Source organism: Amaranthus tricolor, chromosome 16, assembly GCF_026212465.1.
Source record: "Amaranthus tricolor cultivar Red isolate AtriRed21 chromosome 16, ASM2621246v1, whole genome shotgun sequence".
NCBI classification, from domain to species: Eukaryota; Viridiplantae; Streptophyta; class Magnoliopsida; order Caryophyllales; family Amaranthaceae; genus Amaranthus; species Amaranthus tricolor.
The window spans coordinates 4,137,125-4,155,000 of NC_080062.1; the positions used below are offsets into that span (position 1 = coordinate 4,137,125).

Sequence of the window (17,876 nt, forward strand, 5' to 3'; positions counted from 1 at the left end):
AATAATTTTTACTCATTAAAAATTAGTTTTAATCGGTAAAATTAATTACAATCAATAAAGTCAGCTGCAATCAATAAAAAAAACAATTGCATCTTGCAAACTATAAAAATTATTACTCCTATTAATCAGTAAAATTTAGTTATGATTTAAAATTAAAAATCAGTTACAATTAGTAAAAATCAGATTGAATCGATAATAATCAATAAAAATCAGTTAAAATAGTAAAAATCAATTTCCATTAGTAATAATTAGTAAAAATCAATTAATATAGTAAAAATCCGTTTCCATCAGTTTCAATCACTTAAATTAATAAAAATCAATTGATCTACCTTAAAACTACTTAAATAATTTACTAATCAAAGGAAGTAAACGTGATTAACTTTAATCTCTTGGAAACTTCAAAACGAAATCACACCATAACAGACCAACATTGTCCATAATCCCTCAAGCTCAAAACCCTAAATTGGAAATAAAAAAGGGAAAAAACTTTCTCTCCAGATCAACTATCCAAATTCAGGTACACCATTTATCTTTCCCAAAAAAAAAAAGGACAAAAATGGTTTCCTTTTTCACTTTACTATTGATAATGATCTGTTCTTAGGGATTTGATTAAGTTTACCGACTTTAATCTCCGATTAAGTAACTTTCTACTATATTGACCTGATTTTCATTTCATTTGAAAAAAATGAGGGTGGGCAAGTTGTTTAATCATTCAATTTTTACTATTTTAATGCTTGTATCAGTATGTTGTATGCTTGTAGTGATTATATCATTGTTCAAATTACCTGATATACCAGCAGGGGAAACTTATGAATCCTCAAATAATGTGGGTATTTATTCAAAAGATGAGAAATTGGGTAAATTTGGTGAATTGATGATTGATATGTTACCTAATGATCTTGCATTTACCGTGTTTTTGCCCTCTGAAGAAGCCTTTGAACATGATTTGAGATTAAGGGCAAATCTTAGTTTTTCCCAAGAAGAATGGGATAATGCATATGCAACCGCTTCTCTTGTACTAGGTTTTTCAGCGGTCCCACGAAAGATTTATTCAGGTTTAATCTCTGATGGAGAAGTTTTGTCTTTTGATTCAATATCTGGATTTACATTGTATATTTCTAAGGATGTTGATGGGGTTTTGGTTGTTAATAGAATTAGGGCAAAAGAAGTTGATATTAACAAAGGTGAGGTGGTTTTGCATATAATGGATGGTGTTATAATGGATGCTGAATTTGAGCATTCGGTTCTGCCTGTTGATGCTGTTGAAGGAGATGAAATGGCAAATTGAGTTTTGTTTTTGATATGTTGTTTTTCTGTTTGGTTCTTTACTTTGGTTGTTGCGACTTGTGATCAATGTTACTAGAAAGGATACGGGGAACGAAAACAGAAACACAAAACAGTAATTTAGAGTTTTGGGAACAAAAGCTTTAGTACGATGAGGTCCTTTGTCTTATGATATTCTAAATAGTTGTAGGTTGAAACATTTTTCATGAGAACATAGTGTGGAGTTTGGGGGACAAAGTTTCCTAAACGTTAATTTAGTATTACAGGGATGAAGTTTCCAAAATGGAATTCGGTGGGAAGTTTATGGTTTTTGGTAACTAGGGTTATGATAATTTGGAGGTTTTTGGTGATGTTATATGACATTTTGAAGTTTATAGAGAGTTTTCACTTTTGGTTTTCTTCAAGAAAATGTGATGAAGTAAAGGGTGATTGTCTATATGATTGTTGAAGTGATGAAAATGGATGAATTTTTGCAGTTAAACATCAGCTTCAGAAGTGTTCACTGCACAATTTTGCTTGGATCATTGCCAACAAATTTCCTTATCATTTGGCTTGCAAGTTTTAGAATTAATTTGCGCAAGTAATTTAGACTTGTACTGAAGGCGAAGAACCCCAATTGAGTCTATAATGCATAGGCTAAGTTTCTAATTTGTAGTTTGTAACATCTTAGAAGTTAGAACTGTTGTAATATTGTGTAAAAAAACAGAAATTTGACTGATTATAAGGAATAATATAAAGTGATTTTGATATTTTAATCTGATTCAATTTGTTTCAGCATATTATTCTCAACCTCAGTTTCATTGAAAAGGCTTTTGAAGTGACATTTAGAAAGCTATGAAATTGTCTTGGCCTTGTCCGGTTCAAGGGATATCACATGGACTTATGTACTTGGCCGTTATTTGGCAGTATGAAAACCGCATTACACTGCTACCACAATTGCGATATAAACTGCATATTTGCACTATGTTAGAAATGCTTATAAACTAGTGAGTCTTTCGAGTGGGCTTCAGCACATGACTCATCTTGCTTCTTTGAAGATATCATGGGGCTTGAAATTGAGGGAAATATCATGATAGATTAGTTGTTTGTCACTTAAATATTTGGGATTGGGCTTCTGTTAGCTCACTGCCCTACATCACCGTGAATTGTAGGCTATTCAAAACTCGAAGAAAGATGCCGAGGCCCAAATGGTAGCTATTGCCCCAAGATTCAGCACATCCCTCTTGTTATCCTAGAGGAGTATTATTTTTCGTGTTTATGTTCGCTATTTGTAACAGGTAGTATCAATCCGATAGATTTGCGAATCTTTACCGCTCATCCGATGCAATATAATGTCATCTGTTTTTTGCATCATGCTAACCATGGGTTATTTTGCTGATTTGTTGTTTATAACCTTTTTTTATTGCAGTAAATGTACAAATTATGAGAAGCTGTGGCATTTTTGTACCCAAAACCAGCAATGCGGAAACCTACAAAGCCATTGCAAGAAATATAGGTATGTGGAATTCCTTCCACTTCAATGGGCCTTCATGTTTTTAGCATGTTGCACCCAGAGGTGTTCATTTGGATTATCGGGTCGATTTCGTGTTTGGTGTTTCAGGTCGGTTCAAAATCGGGTTTTGTGTCCATATTGGTTTTTACATAATTGTAAATCCATTTAAGAAAGACATATCAGTTTGGGTTCAGTTACAAGGTCGGCTAAATGCATAAACTTATTAATCTGAGAGTGTGATGGTATCTTAAAACTGTTGTCTTCTGCTGCAATAAAGTGAATTAGTCCAAATTTATGAATCAGATTTCTGATGTAACTATTTCTAAACTCTAATCCCATTAGTTTGAGTCTAATGTTCCTAGCATAATCGAATTTATATTTTTATACAAACATATAGTATACTTTTACTTCCATCAATTCCAATGCCTTTTTACTTTCATATTACTACAAAATAAACTGTTTGAATCTTCATTTTCCATGCAATAAGCTAAGAGAGAATTAAGCAGCAAAATACTAGCAATTCTAATGCATCTTATATTTGTACAAACTACCCCAAAAATAAAAATAAAAATAAAAATATAGAAAAAAAAAAGAGAAAATCAAACAAAAATCACCTATGTATGAAAATAAAGATGGCAAAGATGAAGAGGACGGATACAAACACTAGTAGATGAAGTGGATACAGTAAAAAAAATTTGTTTATACCATTTCAAAGTGGTATAACATGATTTGCATGGAGCTTTTGAACCATTTTCATCTTCATCTAATCCTTGAATTGTTTAGAAAATTCGTCGAATTTTAAGGACGGTGCTAATGTCTGTAATTTCCTTCAGGTTCCGGGACTTCTTCTATGCTCGTATTTAACACATCGATCAAAGTGCTGAAACTTCCTCCCATGGTATTGGTAAGACCTTCGTCTTGTGCGGTGGATGCTGAATGGAGTCCTAAACCAATTTGTATTTCTTTGAACATCCCAATGACTCGAATCATTGTAGGTCGTTTTGAAGGCCGATCATCCAAGCAATCACAAGCGATTTTCAGATGCTGCAACAACTCTATTTCCAGATTCGGATCTTCCTTTATTAACTCTGGATCAAAAACGTCACTTATTCTCAATTTTGCGTGCATTTTCACCCATCCCACAAGATTATTGTCCCCAAAATCTGCCGAATCTGTAGGTTGTCTCCCTGTCAATAACTCGAGAAGCACCACACCGTAGCTGTACACATCCCCCTTTGTCGAACATCTAAAACTTTGGTAGTACTCGGGTGGAACATATCCTGGAGTACCAGCCAATGTGCTCACACTCAAATGAGTATCCATTGCACTCATCAGTCGAGCCATCCCAAAATCTGATACTCGAGCTTCTAAGTTTTCATCTACCAAAACATTGCTAGATTTCATGTCCCGATGAATTATGTGTGGGATGCAGTTATGATGCAGGAAAGCTAACCCGCGAGCTGCTCCTATCGCAATTTTTTTTCTTGCCGCCCAATTCAGCTTCACCCCGGCCTTCTTAGGATTGTGGAGGACATCATCGAGTGATCCATATTTCATGTATTCATATACCAATAACCGCTCCTCCCCTACTTTGCAGTATCCGAGAAGCGGCACAAGGTTTTTGTGCTTGATTTTTCCGATGGTTTCCATTTCAGCAGTGAATTCTCTATCTCCCTGTCCACTTATGTGTATCAGCTTCTTGATAGCAACCACACTCCCGTCCTTGAGCTGAGCTTTGTAAACATCACCAAAACCGCCTTTACCTATCATGCTGTCGTCATGGAACCCGTTTGTGGCTTCTAGAAGATCAGCAAAAGTGAGCTTCCGAAGGGGTTTACTCTCGAATGTTGCAAGGCTGATGCTCAGTGCTTCGCGTTTACTGGGAAATCTCCAAGCGGAAGTGTTTAGGCTGCCTGAGTGGGAATTGATACCGTCTATGTACATATCTTGTAAGGATTCCTTCTTTTTCCTCCTCTTGTTCAGCTCAATGACTACTATGATCAACCCGATTATGCAGATTAGAGACGAGAACACCCCCGTTGCCACACTTCGTGCAAGCGAATTGCGGTGCTTCCCATGTCTTTGATCATCTGATGAATTGGTTTTCAAGTTTTTAGAACAAACCGGCAAGGGAAAGCCGCAGAGACCACTGTTATTGTAGAACCTAGAAGGAGGGAAAGTATCAAACTGACCCACTTCAGGAATCATACCTGTGAGTTCATTATTCGACACATCCATATCTGTCAACAAAGAAAGAGTGCCTAAGGCGGGTGGGATCAATCCCGATAGATGATTATATGAGAGATCCATAACACCGATAAATTTCATCCCAACAAGATCTTCGGGAATTTCTCCCGAGAGACTGTTATGACCCAAATTCAATATCCACATAAACGACATTGTGCCGAGCTCCTTTGGGATATTACCTTGGAGATTGTTATAAGACAGGTCTAGGAATATCATGGAACCATTTTTATCAAAATTTGGCTTTGCATGACTGTTGTATATTTGCTCAAATTTGCACATTGTAGGAATTCGATTAACAGCATCCGGCCTAATCCCAGCAAACTCCAGCAAATTTCCGGTGCCATGGCAGTCCTTTTGGCCTCCGCTATTCCTCAGGTACCAATACTTCTTCCGAACATTAAGAACAATAGTACCCGACTGTTTTGATAACGCAGGAGGAATACTCCCACTCAGCAAATTGCTATTCAAATCCAACCATAACAAGCTCCTGCAGTCCCCCAACTCCGGTGGAATTTCGCCATAGAACGAGTTATTTGAGAGCTTAAGGATGGCTAGATTGTTCAAGCTACCAATCCAAGACGGTATTCTTCCCGTCAACTTGTTGCTCGACAATGAAATACAGTTCAAATTTTCGCAGTTCATCAGGCCAGATGGGATGCTACCAGTCAACTCATTGTAGTCTAAGATCAGATTTTCTAGTGCAAGATTGTACATAAGCTCAGAAGGGATATCCCCATCAAGCTTGTTCATCCACATGATCAAGTCTTTAAGCTGAGTAAGAGAACCCAAACTAGTTGGGATTCTCCCAATGAGGTAATTGAAGCTAAGATCCAGTGAAACAAGCTGAGAGCAATTACCTAAAGAGGATGGTATATGGCCACTAAACTGATTATTTTGAAGAAAAAGTTCTTTCAGATTACTGGGCTTTCCCTCAGAATTGTGACAAATCCCAGGTGGGATTTTTCCATCAATGTTATTAGAGCTCAAATCCAAGGATTCTAAGCTACTAAGCATGGAGAAGGAATCAGGTAAAGTACCTTTAAAGTGATTAAAAGCAAGGTTTAATTTTTTCAAGTTTCTCATTTTCAACAACACATCCACAGGCAAATTCCCAGTGAAATTGTTACTAGAGACATCAAATTTTTCCAACAAAGAGCAAGATTTGAAGCCAGAAGGGATCATACCAAAGAAATTGTTGCTTGAGAGGTCTAATTCCACCAAAGTTGAGCAAATATCATCAGGAAAATCCAGAGGTATGAAACCTTGAAATTTGTTGTTACCCATGTAGAGAAACTCCATATTTTTAGAGGGAAGTTTAGGTAATCCACCATTAAATTGATTGTTAGAAACATTCAAGAAACTCAAGCTGTTGCAACCCACAAGTGATTCCTCTATCTCCCCAAAAAACTTATTAGAAGACAAATCAAGATACTTCAAGTTAGACCAATCTTCCCCAAATTTAGGCATGGGAATTGAGAAATTATTGCTAGAAAGATCCAAATACTCTAAATTTGAACACCCAGAAAGAGAAAAACTTCCCTCAAGTTGGTTACTTCTTAAAGCCAAATAACTCAATTTCTCACAACCAAGAGATAATACCCATGGAAGAATTTGTTCACCAGATAATTGATTCCCTGAAACATCCAAAATTTTTAGTGAAACCCCAAAATGAGCATTATCCCTTAAATCCTTGGAAGAATCCAATAAATTGTAAGAAAGATTCAAACTTGAAAGAGATGAACAAGAAGAAAACAGAGATATATTGGAAAAAGACCCAGAAATGAAATTGTGTGAGAGATCAATTTCTGAAAGATAAGAAGAGCAAAGAGAAAAGGGTTGAATTGAACCAGAAATATTAGTGGATTGAAGAGAAAGGGAAGTTAAAAACTCAATAGAAAAAAGATGGGTTGAAACAAAGGAAAAATTAGTAGAAAGAGGGAAAGAAGTGAAATCCAATGAAGAAACCCTTGAATTTGTGCAGTAAACACCAGTAAATTGACATGGGTCATTAGAAATTTGCCAATTTTGAAGCAAATTTGGGTTGAAAAGGGAAGATTTGAAGCTTAATAACTTTTGAGTATCTTTAATTTTTCCATAATTAGCTGAAACAGGGGAGAGTAGAAGTGGGAAGAGTGAACAGAGGAATAATAAAGTGTAAAGTGGTGTCATTTTTTCAGGGCATTCTTTTGTTAAGCTTTTGTGATAAGTGAGTTTAAGTTAGTTTGGGTTATAGAGACAACCATTGATGAGAAAGCTTTGAGATTTTGAGCAATGAAATAGAAGGAAGAAGACAAAGGAAATGAGAGAAAGAAGAGAGGTAAAAGACTTGATCATGAAATGAGAGAGGAGTATAAATCAAGTGAATGAATGAAAGGCTTCAAAGTTGAAACTTGAAAGTTAAAAAGTTTAAAGTTGATAGTTGTAGTTCAACTGTTTAAAAGAAATGAGGAGGTAAAATTAGGTAAAAAATGGAGGGAAGGTGTAAATGTGTAACTAATTACTCGCTTTGGCAATAATCCTACTTTCTTTCTAATCTTATCTGTAAACTTATTCTTTTTCCATCTTAAACACCCATTTTTCGATTTCACTTCTCCTATCCACTAAAAATACAACTAAGAATACTCCTTTCATCCCATTCATTTTGGATCAAAGAGAAATAGAGTGTTATTTAAGAAAAAAAGTGGATATTGGTAATAAATGAAAAAAGAGAATAAAGTGTGTATATGAAATTAAAAAAGAGCAAAATGTATGGATGAGATTAAAAAAGGTGGTGGGTCATTATCTAAAAACTAAAATGATGCAAAATGAGTGAGATGGACCAAATAACAATTGATGCAAAATGAGTTTGATGGACCAAATGACAATTGATGTAAAACGAGTGGAACGGAGAGAGTACTGACTACTCTTAGGAATAGAGGGAGTAATTTTGAGTTGATAGTTTTTTTTTTTGAGAAGGGAGTGAAGCAACGAGAATTGAAACCAGTATTTTATATTGAAAAAGTTTTAATTGAGATAAAATTTAATTATCGAGTTGAAAGAGTTTAATTTCAGGTTTAAGGGGTGTTTTGTCATTTTGTCTTGTCTTGTCTATCATGGGTTTTCTCTTGTGTACGTGTGAGTTAAGGTTAACCATAGAACATGTCCAAAATTGATTGAGTGTTGAAATTTGACAACAAAAGGTTGAATGTTTGACAACAAAATTTGAGCTGGACTTTATTTTATTTGGATTTTAAGCAATTTATGGAGATGGAAATATGGATGTGTAGGCTCAGGACCCATATGGCTTATGGGTCTCTTTGGTAAATATTAGTTAATAACTATTGGTCGTACATGATTTGACCAGCTTGAAGTATCAACTTATATGTTAATTGTTAAATTTTTTATTGGTTGTTTATAAAAAAAATAAAAGTCAATAGAAAAATTATTACACAAATTCTTGTATGAGATGGTCTCATCGTGAGACGCAATCCATACATGGCTTAAATAGCGCAACAAATATAAATTATCAGCATATGATCTTCATATTTTGAGTTCGTCTCACCGAGAGATGACATGACATAAGAATAGTTCTTTAGTTATAGGTTATCATCATTGCTATCATCTTCGTGATCATCATCTTTCAACAATGACATCAATATTTTTAAGTTATAAAAAGCTATGATCAGAATTTACGGGTAGATGACAAAACATAAGAAAAATAACAACTCAATTAAGTATGAGGATGGGAAAAATTACGAAAATTTGAAATACTTAAGCAAAAAAAAAAATAATTAAATAAACTAAGTTTTAAACTTATTCCAAGTGCGAACTGCGAACAACTATTTGACCTAAGTGCAAACAGCATGCTGCACAAAAACAGGACAAAATAGCTGTTTCCAGTTACTAAGTGGAAACAACTATTTTTGTCTTTTTTGAGCTGTTCGCAGTTAGTGACTGCGAACAGCCCCAAACCTCAGATTTGAAAATTTCACACTTACTTTTGAAATAAGTTTAAAACTTAATTTATTTAATTATTTTTTTACTTAATATTTCAAATTTTCAAAAATTACTGAGGTAAAAATACAGAGCTACAAAAAAGGGTGTTGCTAAACTTCGCCACCCTTTTCATTTTTTCGCCACCCCCTCCAAATGAAATTACGAATTTGCCCCTGATTTTTTAAAAATTACAATTTTGCCACTCATTTCAAATTTTTTATTTATAATAATAATAATAATAATAATAATAATAATAATAATAACAACAATAATAAAATTAAATAATAATAATTATTATTCAAAAAAAAAAAAAAATTAAGTCGCCCAAAATTGGGCGACTTAACCATGGTCGAGTCGCCCAGATCTGGGTGACTCGACCATGGTTCAGTCGCCCAATTTTGGGCGACTCAATTTTTTTTTTTTTTTTTTTGGAAAATAATAATAATAATAATATTAATATTAATACTAATAATAATAATTTATAGATTAATGTGGTCTATTAGCTCAGTTGGTTAGAGCGTTGTACTATTAACGTGAAGGTCACAGGTTCGAGACCTGCACAAGCCATTAATTAATAATTATTAATTTTTTATCATATTTATAATAAAAAATTAATAATTATTAAATAATGGTTTGTTCAGGTCTCGAACCTGTGACCTTCACGTTATTAGTACAACGCTCTAACCAACCGAGCTAATAGACCACATTAATCTATAAATTATTATTATTAGTATTAATATTATTATTATTATTATTATTATTATTATTATTATTATTATCATCCAAAAAGAAAAAAAAAAAAAAAATTGAGTCGCCCAAAATTGGGCTACTGGACCATGGTTCAGTCGCCCAATTTTGGGCGACTCGACCATGGTTCAGTCGCCTAATTTTGGGCGACTCAACTTTTTTTATTATTATTATTATTATTATTATAAATAAGAAATTTGTAAGGAGTGGCATTTTTGTAATTTTTTAAACTATAGGGGCAAATACGTAATTTTAGGGGGTGGCGAAAAAATGAAAAGGGGTGGTTCTTTAAGGATTGGGCAGAAAAAATCCCAATGACTAGACGGGCACTCAAATTCACGTCAATACTCCCTTGTGGGTCCCACTCGTAGCTATCCATATTTGTTTTACTTTTTACCATTTTTTACTATTATGGCTTTTATTTGCCAATTATGTTGAGATAAATAGTAGAAGTAATCAAACTAAGTGGGCCAATCACTTTTCTAGCTTTGTCGTTTGGACAAGTGAGGGCCCACTTACTGGATGGTGCACGTGGGCTCCGGATATGGTTCATCCTGCTTAAGGCCCATTCTCTGATTCACTGATTTAGACCTTCAGATTGTTTTTCTTTTATTTTATTTTAAATTCTCAAATGAGATGGTCTAATGGTAAAATTATTTGTTAATGGCTGGTCTACTATATGCTTATTACTCACTCGGTTGCCTAATGAAGTTTTCACAAAAAATGTTTACGGGAATTAAGAAAAATTAGAATCTTTTAAATAGTGAATATAATATTTTATTGAATAAAAATTTGATGGAAAAAAAGTGGCATTTATAAACATTAAAAAAATATTAAAAGAAAGTAAGTAGAAAATTATATGGGCCACAACTAATAGAAAAATATTTTTTAAAAGTTAATGGGAAACATTTAGGGACTATAAGAAATATAAAAATGTTAAAATGAAGTTAGTGGAAGATATATGGAACCATAAGTATTATTAAAATATTAAAGTGAGAATGGACAAGGTTATTTTTCAAGGTTATTTTTGTCCAAAATTTATGATATAAATAGAAAGATTATTTATGACATCATTTGGAACATCTAAAAATGACCAGTGGAAACTTTTTTAATAAACGAAGGGAGCATATGATTACTTATAACTTTAAAGTAATATAGTTTTAGAGTAATTTTTTTAAGTAATTATTTTTATAGTTTTGAAGTGATTATTTATAATTTTAAAGTGGTCAATTATAACCATAAAAATATCACTAATAGTTTGAGTTATGACTTTTTATAGTCATAAAATTATGACTAATAACCTTAAATTCATCATTTATAAGCTATTGAAGCTCTTTTTCCTATTGCTATAAGGTTTTGGAATGGTATATATCTACTTGGCTTATGAAGTGTGTGCATTTCGGGTTTTCCGTTATGCTGACATTCACAATAAGTTCAGTCTAATTTAATATTTTTTACAAATAGGCTGCTAGTAATGATCCGTCTTACGGTGAAAGGGTCTCATATAAGACTTGCTGAATGAATAAAAGACTTTTAAATTATACATTACAAACTCAGAAGGACGAACAAAGTATACACTTAAGTCTCACCTAACTACATCAAATAGGAAAGACTTTGGATAGAGAGTTGAGAGGGTGAAAGGGAAGAGAGTGAGAGATGGTGAAATGGGGCTTATTATCTACCGACAATACCAGCTAGCCATTGGGCCATTTGTTTCCCCACTTTGTAAGAAAATTATAATACAACCTCTTAGACTATTGGACCCTCTTAATTATTCATTTTTATTTTTATTCCCTTATTTGACTATTATTGATTTATTGTACAACTATATATATTATCTAAACATGGATAATATATAAGAAAAATTTGCAAAGAAACACCTTATAAAATCAGTTTTTTGTAAAAAAAACACCTTTTAAGAGACTTTTTATTAAAAAAAACACCTTAAATCAGTTTCCGGTGACTTTTGTCAACTTTTAGGCGTTGACTATGCCATTTGAGCTCAAAAGTCAACGCCTGAAAGTTGACAAATTGCATAGTCAACGCCTGAAAGTTGACAAAAGTCACCGGAAACTGATTTAAGGTGATTTTTTAATAAAAAGTCTCTTAAAAGGTGTTTTTTTACAAAAAAATTTTAAAATGTGTTTTTTTATAAAAAACTGATGTTATAAGGTGTTTTTTTTGCAAATATCTCAATATATAATCCTAAAAAAAATCTTATCTATACCTAAGTTGATGTATTCTTCACTTTATATGTAGCACTAATGTGCATGTCTGTCTGCATCGGAATCGTCTTAAACATTTTAAAATTATAAACAAAAATTAAAATGCGGGTTTATGAGAAAGGAATGTGTGGTTCTTTATTTTAAGTGTTGTTTGACGAATTGCAAATTATTCAGTAATAGCCTTAGTTCTCATGGAAAAAAATACTCACTAATATACTAACCAATAATGTAAAATAATTAATTAATAATTAAAGAAAGTGAAATTTAAGCAAAAAATGTAAATTTGCTAGAATATTTTGTCTTAGGGTGTAATCAAACAAATATACAAATATGCAATCATCAAGTAATAGTGAAGAATAAATTACATTAAAATAAATTATCTTATCTTGTATCTTTAATTTCTACAGGAACAAAGAAGCAAGAAATATGCTTTCTACACTTCAACCACACCTGCCAAGACAAGTGCACCACCCCGAACGGCCAACGCTCTCATCAAAAGCACACCACCATCACCAGCCACCACCAAACTTGCTGTTCATCGTCACTCATTCTTTTTCATTGCAGAAATATCTCTATTTGGTGGTTTTTTTTTTCTCGAACTGAGGGAATAAGAGACTCATGAGCCACATCTTTCTTTATGAGTATAGATTGTCATTTTCTATCCCTCTCAACCCCTAATCATAGTTCATAAAAGCGGAATACACTGGATACGATGACAATGACACTTCAAAAAAATTTATAATAACACATAATAAAATAATAAATCTATAATATTGAGACTAAATTCGTTAATTAAGGAGCTATTAGTCGTTAATTAAGGAGCTGCTATTAGTTGTTAATTAAGGAGCTTTTTCTATTTTAGTAGAACTGCGTAAAAATGTATTTTTCTATCGATGCTTGACAACTATGACACGACAATGTGAAAGGATGTATGTGAACAGTTCAAATTGACCAATAACAAGAGTAGCAATTAGGAGTAGCATACACCGGCCTTTAACTAACCTAAGAAATGAAGAAATTTGCTATTAAACCTATATAGTATTATTTATCCCTTTGCAGCTTCCTCTGTCAATTCTCTACCTACTTGGCCACTTCCAAGTAGAACAAACCAAACCAATTAACATATTCACACTTGAATCATCTCAAATTTCGACTTCCCTTACGAAATGCTACACGAGCAAACTTATGGCGTTGTTCTTCCCAACTTATCGGAACATCACATAAAATAAGATGGGAAAAAAGGCCTTGAATATCCTTATGAACAAGAAATCAATTGAAAAATGAACTGACGGGGTTTTGGAACATATGATTAATCTTGTTGATATACTCCTTATGTAATTCGGTATATCGAACTGCCTTACAAAATCCCAACGCTGGTAGGCAGATAGTTGATGCATTAAAGCAATTTTTCGCTCCAAATCTAAAGATATAGCGATAAATGCAAATGATAGTATTGAGAAAACAAGTTGCTTTAACGCGCACAATCTGTACTCTCCCTGAAGCTCATCAATCAAACAAGAACTAGATTCTAGCTTCCGGCTGCAGCAGGTACAGCTACTGGTTTTGAGTCTTCTGCCTTCTCATGCTCTTTGTTAAGCATCTGAAGTGGCACACAAATATGATCAAAAACTGTCAACTCAATGGCTTAGTTATAGAACACGCACGCAGATTTTCAACGACACAATACTCTGGTTTCTGTCAATTAAAAGAAAAGTGTGCACAACACAACACACAAGCACACTCACGCACACATAAAAATTCACAGTGTAAAGCATTGTTAAATTCAAGCAAGATTGCCAAGAGAACCCTAAAGATATCTAGTAGCAGACCTCTTCTCTCAGCTCCTTTCTCTATTTCTATCCTGTGCAGAAGCTCACACTTCTACACCTAAACAGCCATCAAAAACAACAGCACAAATACCTCAAAAGATGGGATAAAAAAAACTCAACCAAGACAGACAGAGATAACATCTGATCTGTATTTCAAAGGAATGCTGCACATATAAGGCCCAGCGGAAGAATCATCATAAAGCCACCAACAATAACCATGTGGACCCATTGTCGCCGCCCAGAAAGAGACCATAAACAATCAAACATTATGCTAGGTGGGGAAGTCTGCACACAATGATTGCCTCCCAGCCAACAAAATATAGTGTATACAATATGAAAATGTATCATAAAAATAAATTTGAAGACAACACATTACACAATAATAATCACATGGGAACCCCACTTGGAACATATTTCTTAATCCACCAATGCGTACAATGACAAAGTGTTTGGACTTTGGCTAATAGAAGTAGACTTAGCATCACTTACCATTAAAAGACTAAACTAACTGAAAATATTAAGTCTGTGACTAGAAGTGTAAATCACCCTCATTTGGCCATATTTCAAACATCACCCATAAATCAAGGGAAGTCTCACCTTGTTGTTGATCAAGTTGTGGAGCGCAATCACACTTCGAATGAGGGAAGACAGGTATATGACCAGCATCATGTCGTTTGTTTTGACTGGGAAAAAAGAAGCAGCACAACATTACAAGACACTAATAGTATGAACCCAGAAAACACATAGAAAGGTTTCTCTTCATACCTGCAAAAGCCTTGACCAAATCAGGCACACCAAGATTTGGAAGAAGGTTGAACACATCCTACACAGAAATTAATAATAACATTAATAGTAAGAAAAGTGTAAAGTGCAAATAACATTAGAAATGAAAATATCACAGAATAAAAGATTGCTGGCAAGGAAACATAATTTCCCATTTCACAACATAACAACACTTGCTTATCAAGGTCAGTCTTCCAAGCTCGCTATATATCACAATAACATATTAAAATAAACATAGTATTGTGAGATCTTGTTTGATTCGTCTTTTTATGTATTGAAAATATTAACTTTGTACATCCAAAATGCCTGGTATAAAGTTGAAAATGGTCAAAGTGGTGCATCAAAGACCGTGAGCAGATGCATGTTGTAATCTCTTATAAGAAAGGAAAAAAAGTAAAAACTAATCATAAACTGAATCAGAGATTAAGTACAAGGAGAAAAAACTGTATTTTAAGACAGATATGTACTTAAACAAAACATGATCCAGAACGTCAAGCAGTGAATAAACACAGCAAAAGCATCAAATCTTAAACTTAACGGTTTGCTTTCACATTCATTTTCTCTTCTTGTGAGTTGCGAGGCTAGCCGTGGGGGAGAATGGAGATGTGACGCAACGTTTTAAAATCAAAATATTTAATGTAGGGTACATAGTTTGTGGCCGAGTCATAGATATACCAATACCAATTATAGTTCACGTAAAAGTCTGGGTGGACAAACTTTTAATCAACCCCATAGTAAAAGCAGTTATTACTTGAAGCTCATATGTGAACACTCCTCACCCAAATTCTCCACAGTATTCTGGAGTATACCAAACATACACCAACTTCCAAAAGGACAACACTACCAGGAATATAACATACAGCACTCAGGTAAGATAACATAAATATGGATGAATAAAACCTGCAAATGGTATAATATTTCATGATTAAGGGGGAGCTTTCCATCAATAACAAGATCAAGATAACTTCGGATCTCTTTAAGACGAGCATCTAGCCCCTTAAGAGCTGCAAGTTTCCCAGTAACCTGCAACATTAGAAATTAAGTGCTTTAATGTTCTCTAAAAGAAACATATTAACAAACTAATACAAGGAAGCAAATGTCCGAAGTCCAAACAAGTGCCTTTAATACACAAACTGAGGATACTGAATGCCAAATGTCAAATACTTACCTCTGTTGCTAGTGTACTGACGGTTGTATCCTTCACATCTCTGAGCAAGTGTTCCACTCCTACAGGAAGAACACAAATAAATCTTTAAAAAAGAGGACTTTACCACTCATGGCACTAATCACAAGCGACGAGACATAGGCTACTGATATACAACCTTCTAAATTAGTACACAAAAGCTACTGACATGGAAACGAAAATATTTCACCACGAAAACCTACCAATTTCCTCCACTTCATGGGCAGCAATTTCAGAAGGAACATGGACAAATACCTTCTGGCTCTTCTGTGTTGCATTCTGCAAATGTTCAAGCATATTAGCTACAAGGCTTATTGGGAATTTCAACATTCAGCTTTGAAAAAAAAAATTAATATGGATTTAATATATCATATTCATTGTAAAAAGTACCAAACAATGCCCAAGTTTGAATTCCAACAATATGGGGTATTCATTCTATATTCAAGCTAAAATAATTCTTAAAAATTAGGTTCTTGGTTAGATCAGAGACAGAGAAATGCAAAGGGCAACAACTCTACTAAGAATAAAACAACATACAATTTAAAACAGTCTAGAGCTTAACAGCAAGAATATAATAAGATTCAAACAATTAAAGCGAGAAAAAATCAACAGAAATTACATGGTACCTCTTTCACTTCTTCAACAGCATAATAAGCTTTTGTGGGTATTCCTAGCTCTTCCGGTTGCACATCAATGATAACTAATACGGGATTTGGAACGTAGCTACAGCATTAAGAAAATGCAACGCTAAGGTCAGCTCAAAAGGACAGCTTATCTTAATGAATTTAAAAAAGATCAACAAAATCAGAGATCGCGAAATCTAAAAATGCAGAACAGCTGAAAATATAAATAATATAGCAGAAGTCATTATTTGAAACAATTTACTCAATTCTACAAAATTAATATCTTTCCTTTCATGTTACACTGAACCACAAGAGTACTCTATTTATCTTGTCTAATTTACTCAATGTACAGGTATCAGGTTGTAAACATCGAAGGAACAGAAAAACCAGAGTTCACTTTACAGCCACAGAACCATGACTAATATTGGATACCAACACCAAGTTCAAGCCTTGGCATGTCTTTACAATTTTGTCAATAAAAAATACAACTAGATAGTTTTATATCAGCTCTCAATACAACTATATCTTAAGCATACAAAAAAAAAATTGTGGATGTCATCGCGATTGCGGTATAAGTCGCAATGTTGCGGACTCGGCACTTTGTGGTGCTGTGATTCGTTTCGCGAAAATTGTAATGTGAATTGTTAACTTGAATATCATACTAGCTCAATAGCATTTACATTAATAAAGCTTAATAGATCTTTAAGGACCTAACACACTTAAAAAAAGAATAAAATCTAATATGTTGAGATAAAAGGTTATAATAGACGTTACTCCATGATTTTTAATCAAGAGTTACATAACAGGGTTTTGGGGTTTGGCTATAGAATTCCGTTATAAAGAGGTTGTTCTATAACTGAACGCAGAATGGCCTCATTTTTATTCCATAATCTCAAGCACACTCTGTCACCATATTACATGATTTTCTCTTTGCTTTCCTTTTGTTTTCATTTATTCTCAATAAGAAAGCACCAGATATAACCTGCCAGTGTGAAGATCAATTTATGAGGTACCCTAGTCAAATTCAGAGTTCCTATTGCAGGACATGGTTTACTTAAGATACACATCAAGTCGAATTAGCATAGCTCATAGTAATTCCGTCAGATTCTCATGGCTCCAACAACCTCTATTTCTCAAATTGTAAGTACCCAGACTATCATGGCCCCCTATAGAATACAATGTATCGGGCTCTAGATCAATTCAAAGGACTTTCATCAACCGAAAAGATCTTAAAAGATAATTTTTGTAAAGAGTACTATGCCTAGCTTCAGCAGATTTTTTTTGCTTGAGATCTAGGCTAAACTACCAATTCATGAGGAAACCCATCAGTAGCTCTCCAGATGAATATTGGCTAACATTAATGAAGGAGAAACAACATCAAATAAGTCAGAGAAGTGGCAGGACTATATACAAGACAAGAACAGTACAAGAAAACAAATGCAGCATCTTTCAGAGTCCATGAAGAAAACAGTTGTCTTACTCATTAAA

The 17,876-nt window shown here is 33.8% G+C and overlaps 3 protein-coding genes across 3 annotated transcripts in view; 1 reads left to right on the forward strand and 2 right to left on the reverse strand.

The window, feature by feature from the left end:
- Positions 1-501: 501 nt before the first annotated feature.
- Positions 502-2,039, forward strand: LOC130803021 (uncharacterized). Its single transcript, XM_057667167.1, has one exon. It carries the CDS (start codon positions 686-688, stop codon positions 1,286-1,288), a length of 603 nt encoding a protein of 200 aa, XP_057523150.1. The 5' UTR covers positions 502-685; the 3' UTR covers positions 1,289-2,039.
- A 1,379-nt stretch (positions 2,040-3,418) lies between these two features.
- LOC130803019 (systemin receptor SR160-like) lies at positions 3,419-7,709 on the reverse strand. The gene has a single exon (XM_057667166.1). The coding sequence runs from the start codon at positions 7,190-7,192 to the stop codon at positions 3,587-3,589; it is 3,606 nt and encodes a 1,201-aa protein (XP_057523149.1). The 5' UTR covers positions 7,193-7,709; the 3' UTR covers positions 3,419-3,586.
- Positions 7,710-13,222: 5,513 nt separating this feature from the next.
- Positions 13,223-17,876, reverse strand: part of LOC130803022 (26S proteasome non-ATPase regulatory subunit 7 homolog A) — a 6,913-nt gene continuing 2,259 nt past the window's right edge. Inside the window, exons 3-10 of the mRNA XM_057667168.1 lie at positions 17,869-17,876; positions 16,392-16,488; positions 15,969-16,044; positions 15,751-15,809; positions 15,483-15,605; positions 14,565-14,622; positions 14,397-14,482; positions 13,223-13,570 (exon numbers count right to left, since the gene is read on the reverse strand). The exon at positions 17,869-17,876 is cut by the window's right edge and continues 74 nt beyond it. Of these exons, the coding sequence (XP_057523151.1) occupies positions 13,499-13,570; positions 14,397-14,482; positions 14,565-14,622; positions 15,483-15,605; positions 15,751-15,809; positions 15,969-16,044; positions 16,392-16,488; positions 17,869-17,876 (579 nt within the window). The 3' untranslated portion in view covers positions 13,223-13,498. The remainder of the gene's footprint in view (positions 13,571-14,396; positions 14,483-14,564; positions 14,623-15,482; positions 15,606-15,750; positions 15,810-15,968; positions 16,045-16,391; positions 16,489-17,868) is intronic.

Bases quoted from the DNA above. Each gene is read 5' to 3' on its own strand.
- LOC130803021 (XM_057667167.1), top strand. From the start codon at position 686: ATGAGGGTGGGCAAGTTGTTTAATCATTCAATTTTTACTATTTTAATG.
- LOC130803019 (XM_057667166.1), bottom strand. From the start codon at position 7,192: ATGACACCACTTTACACTTTATTATTCCTCTGTTCACTCTTCCCACTT.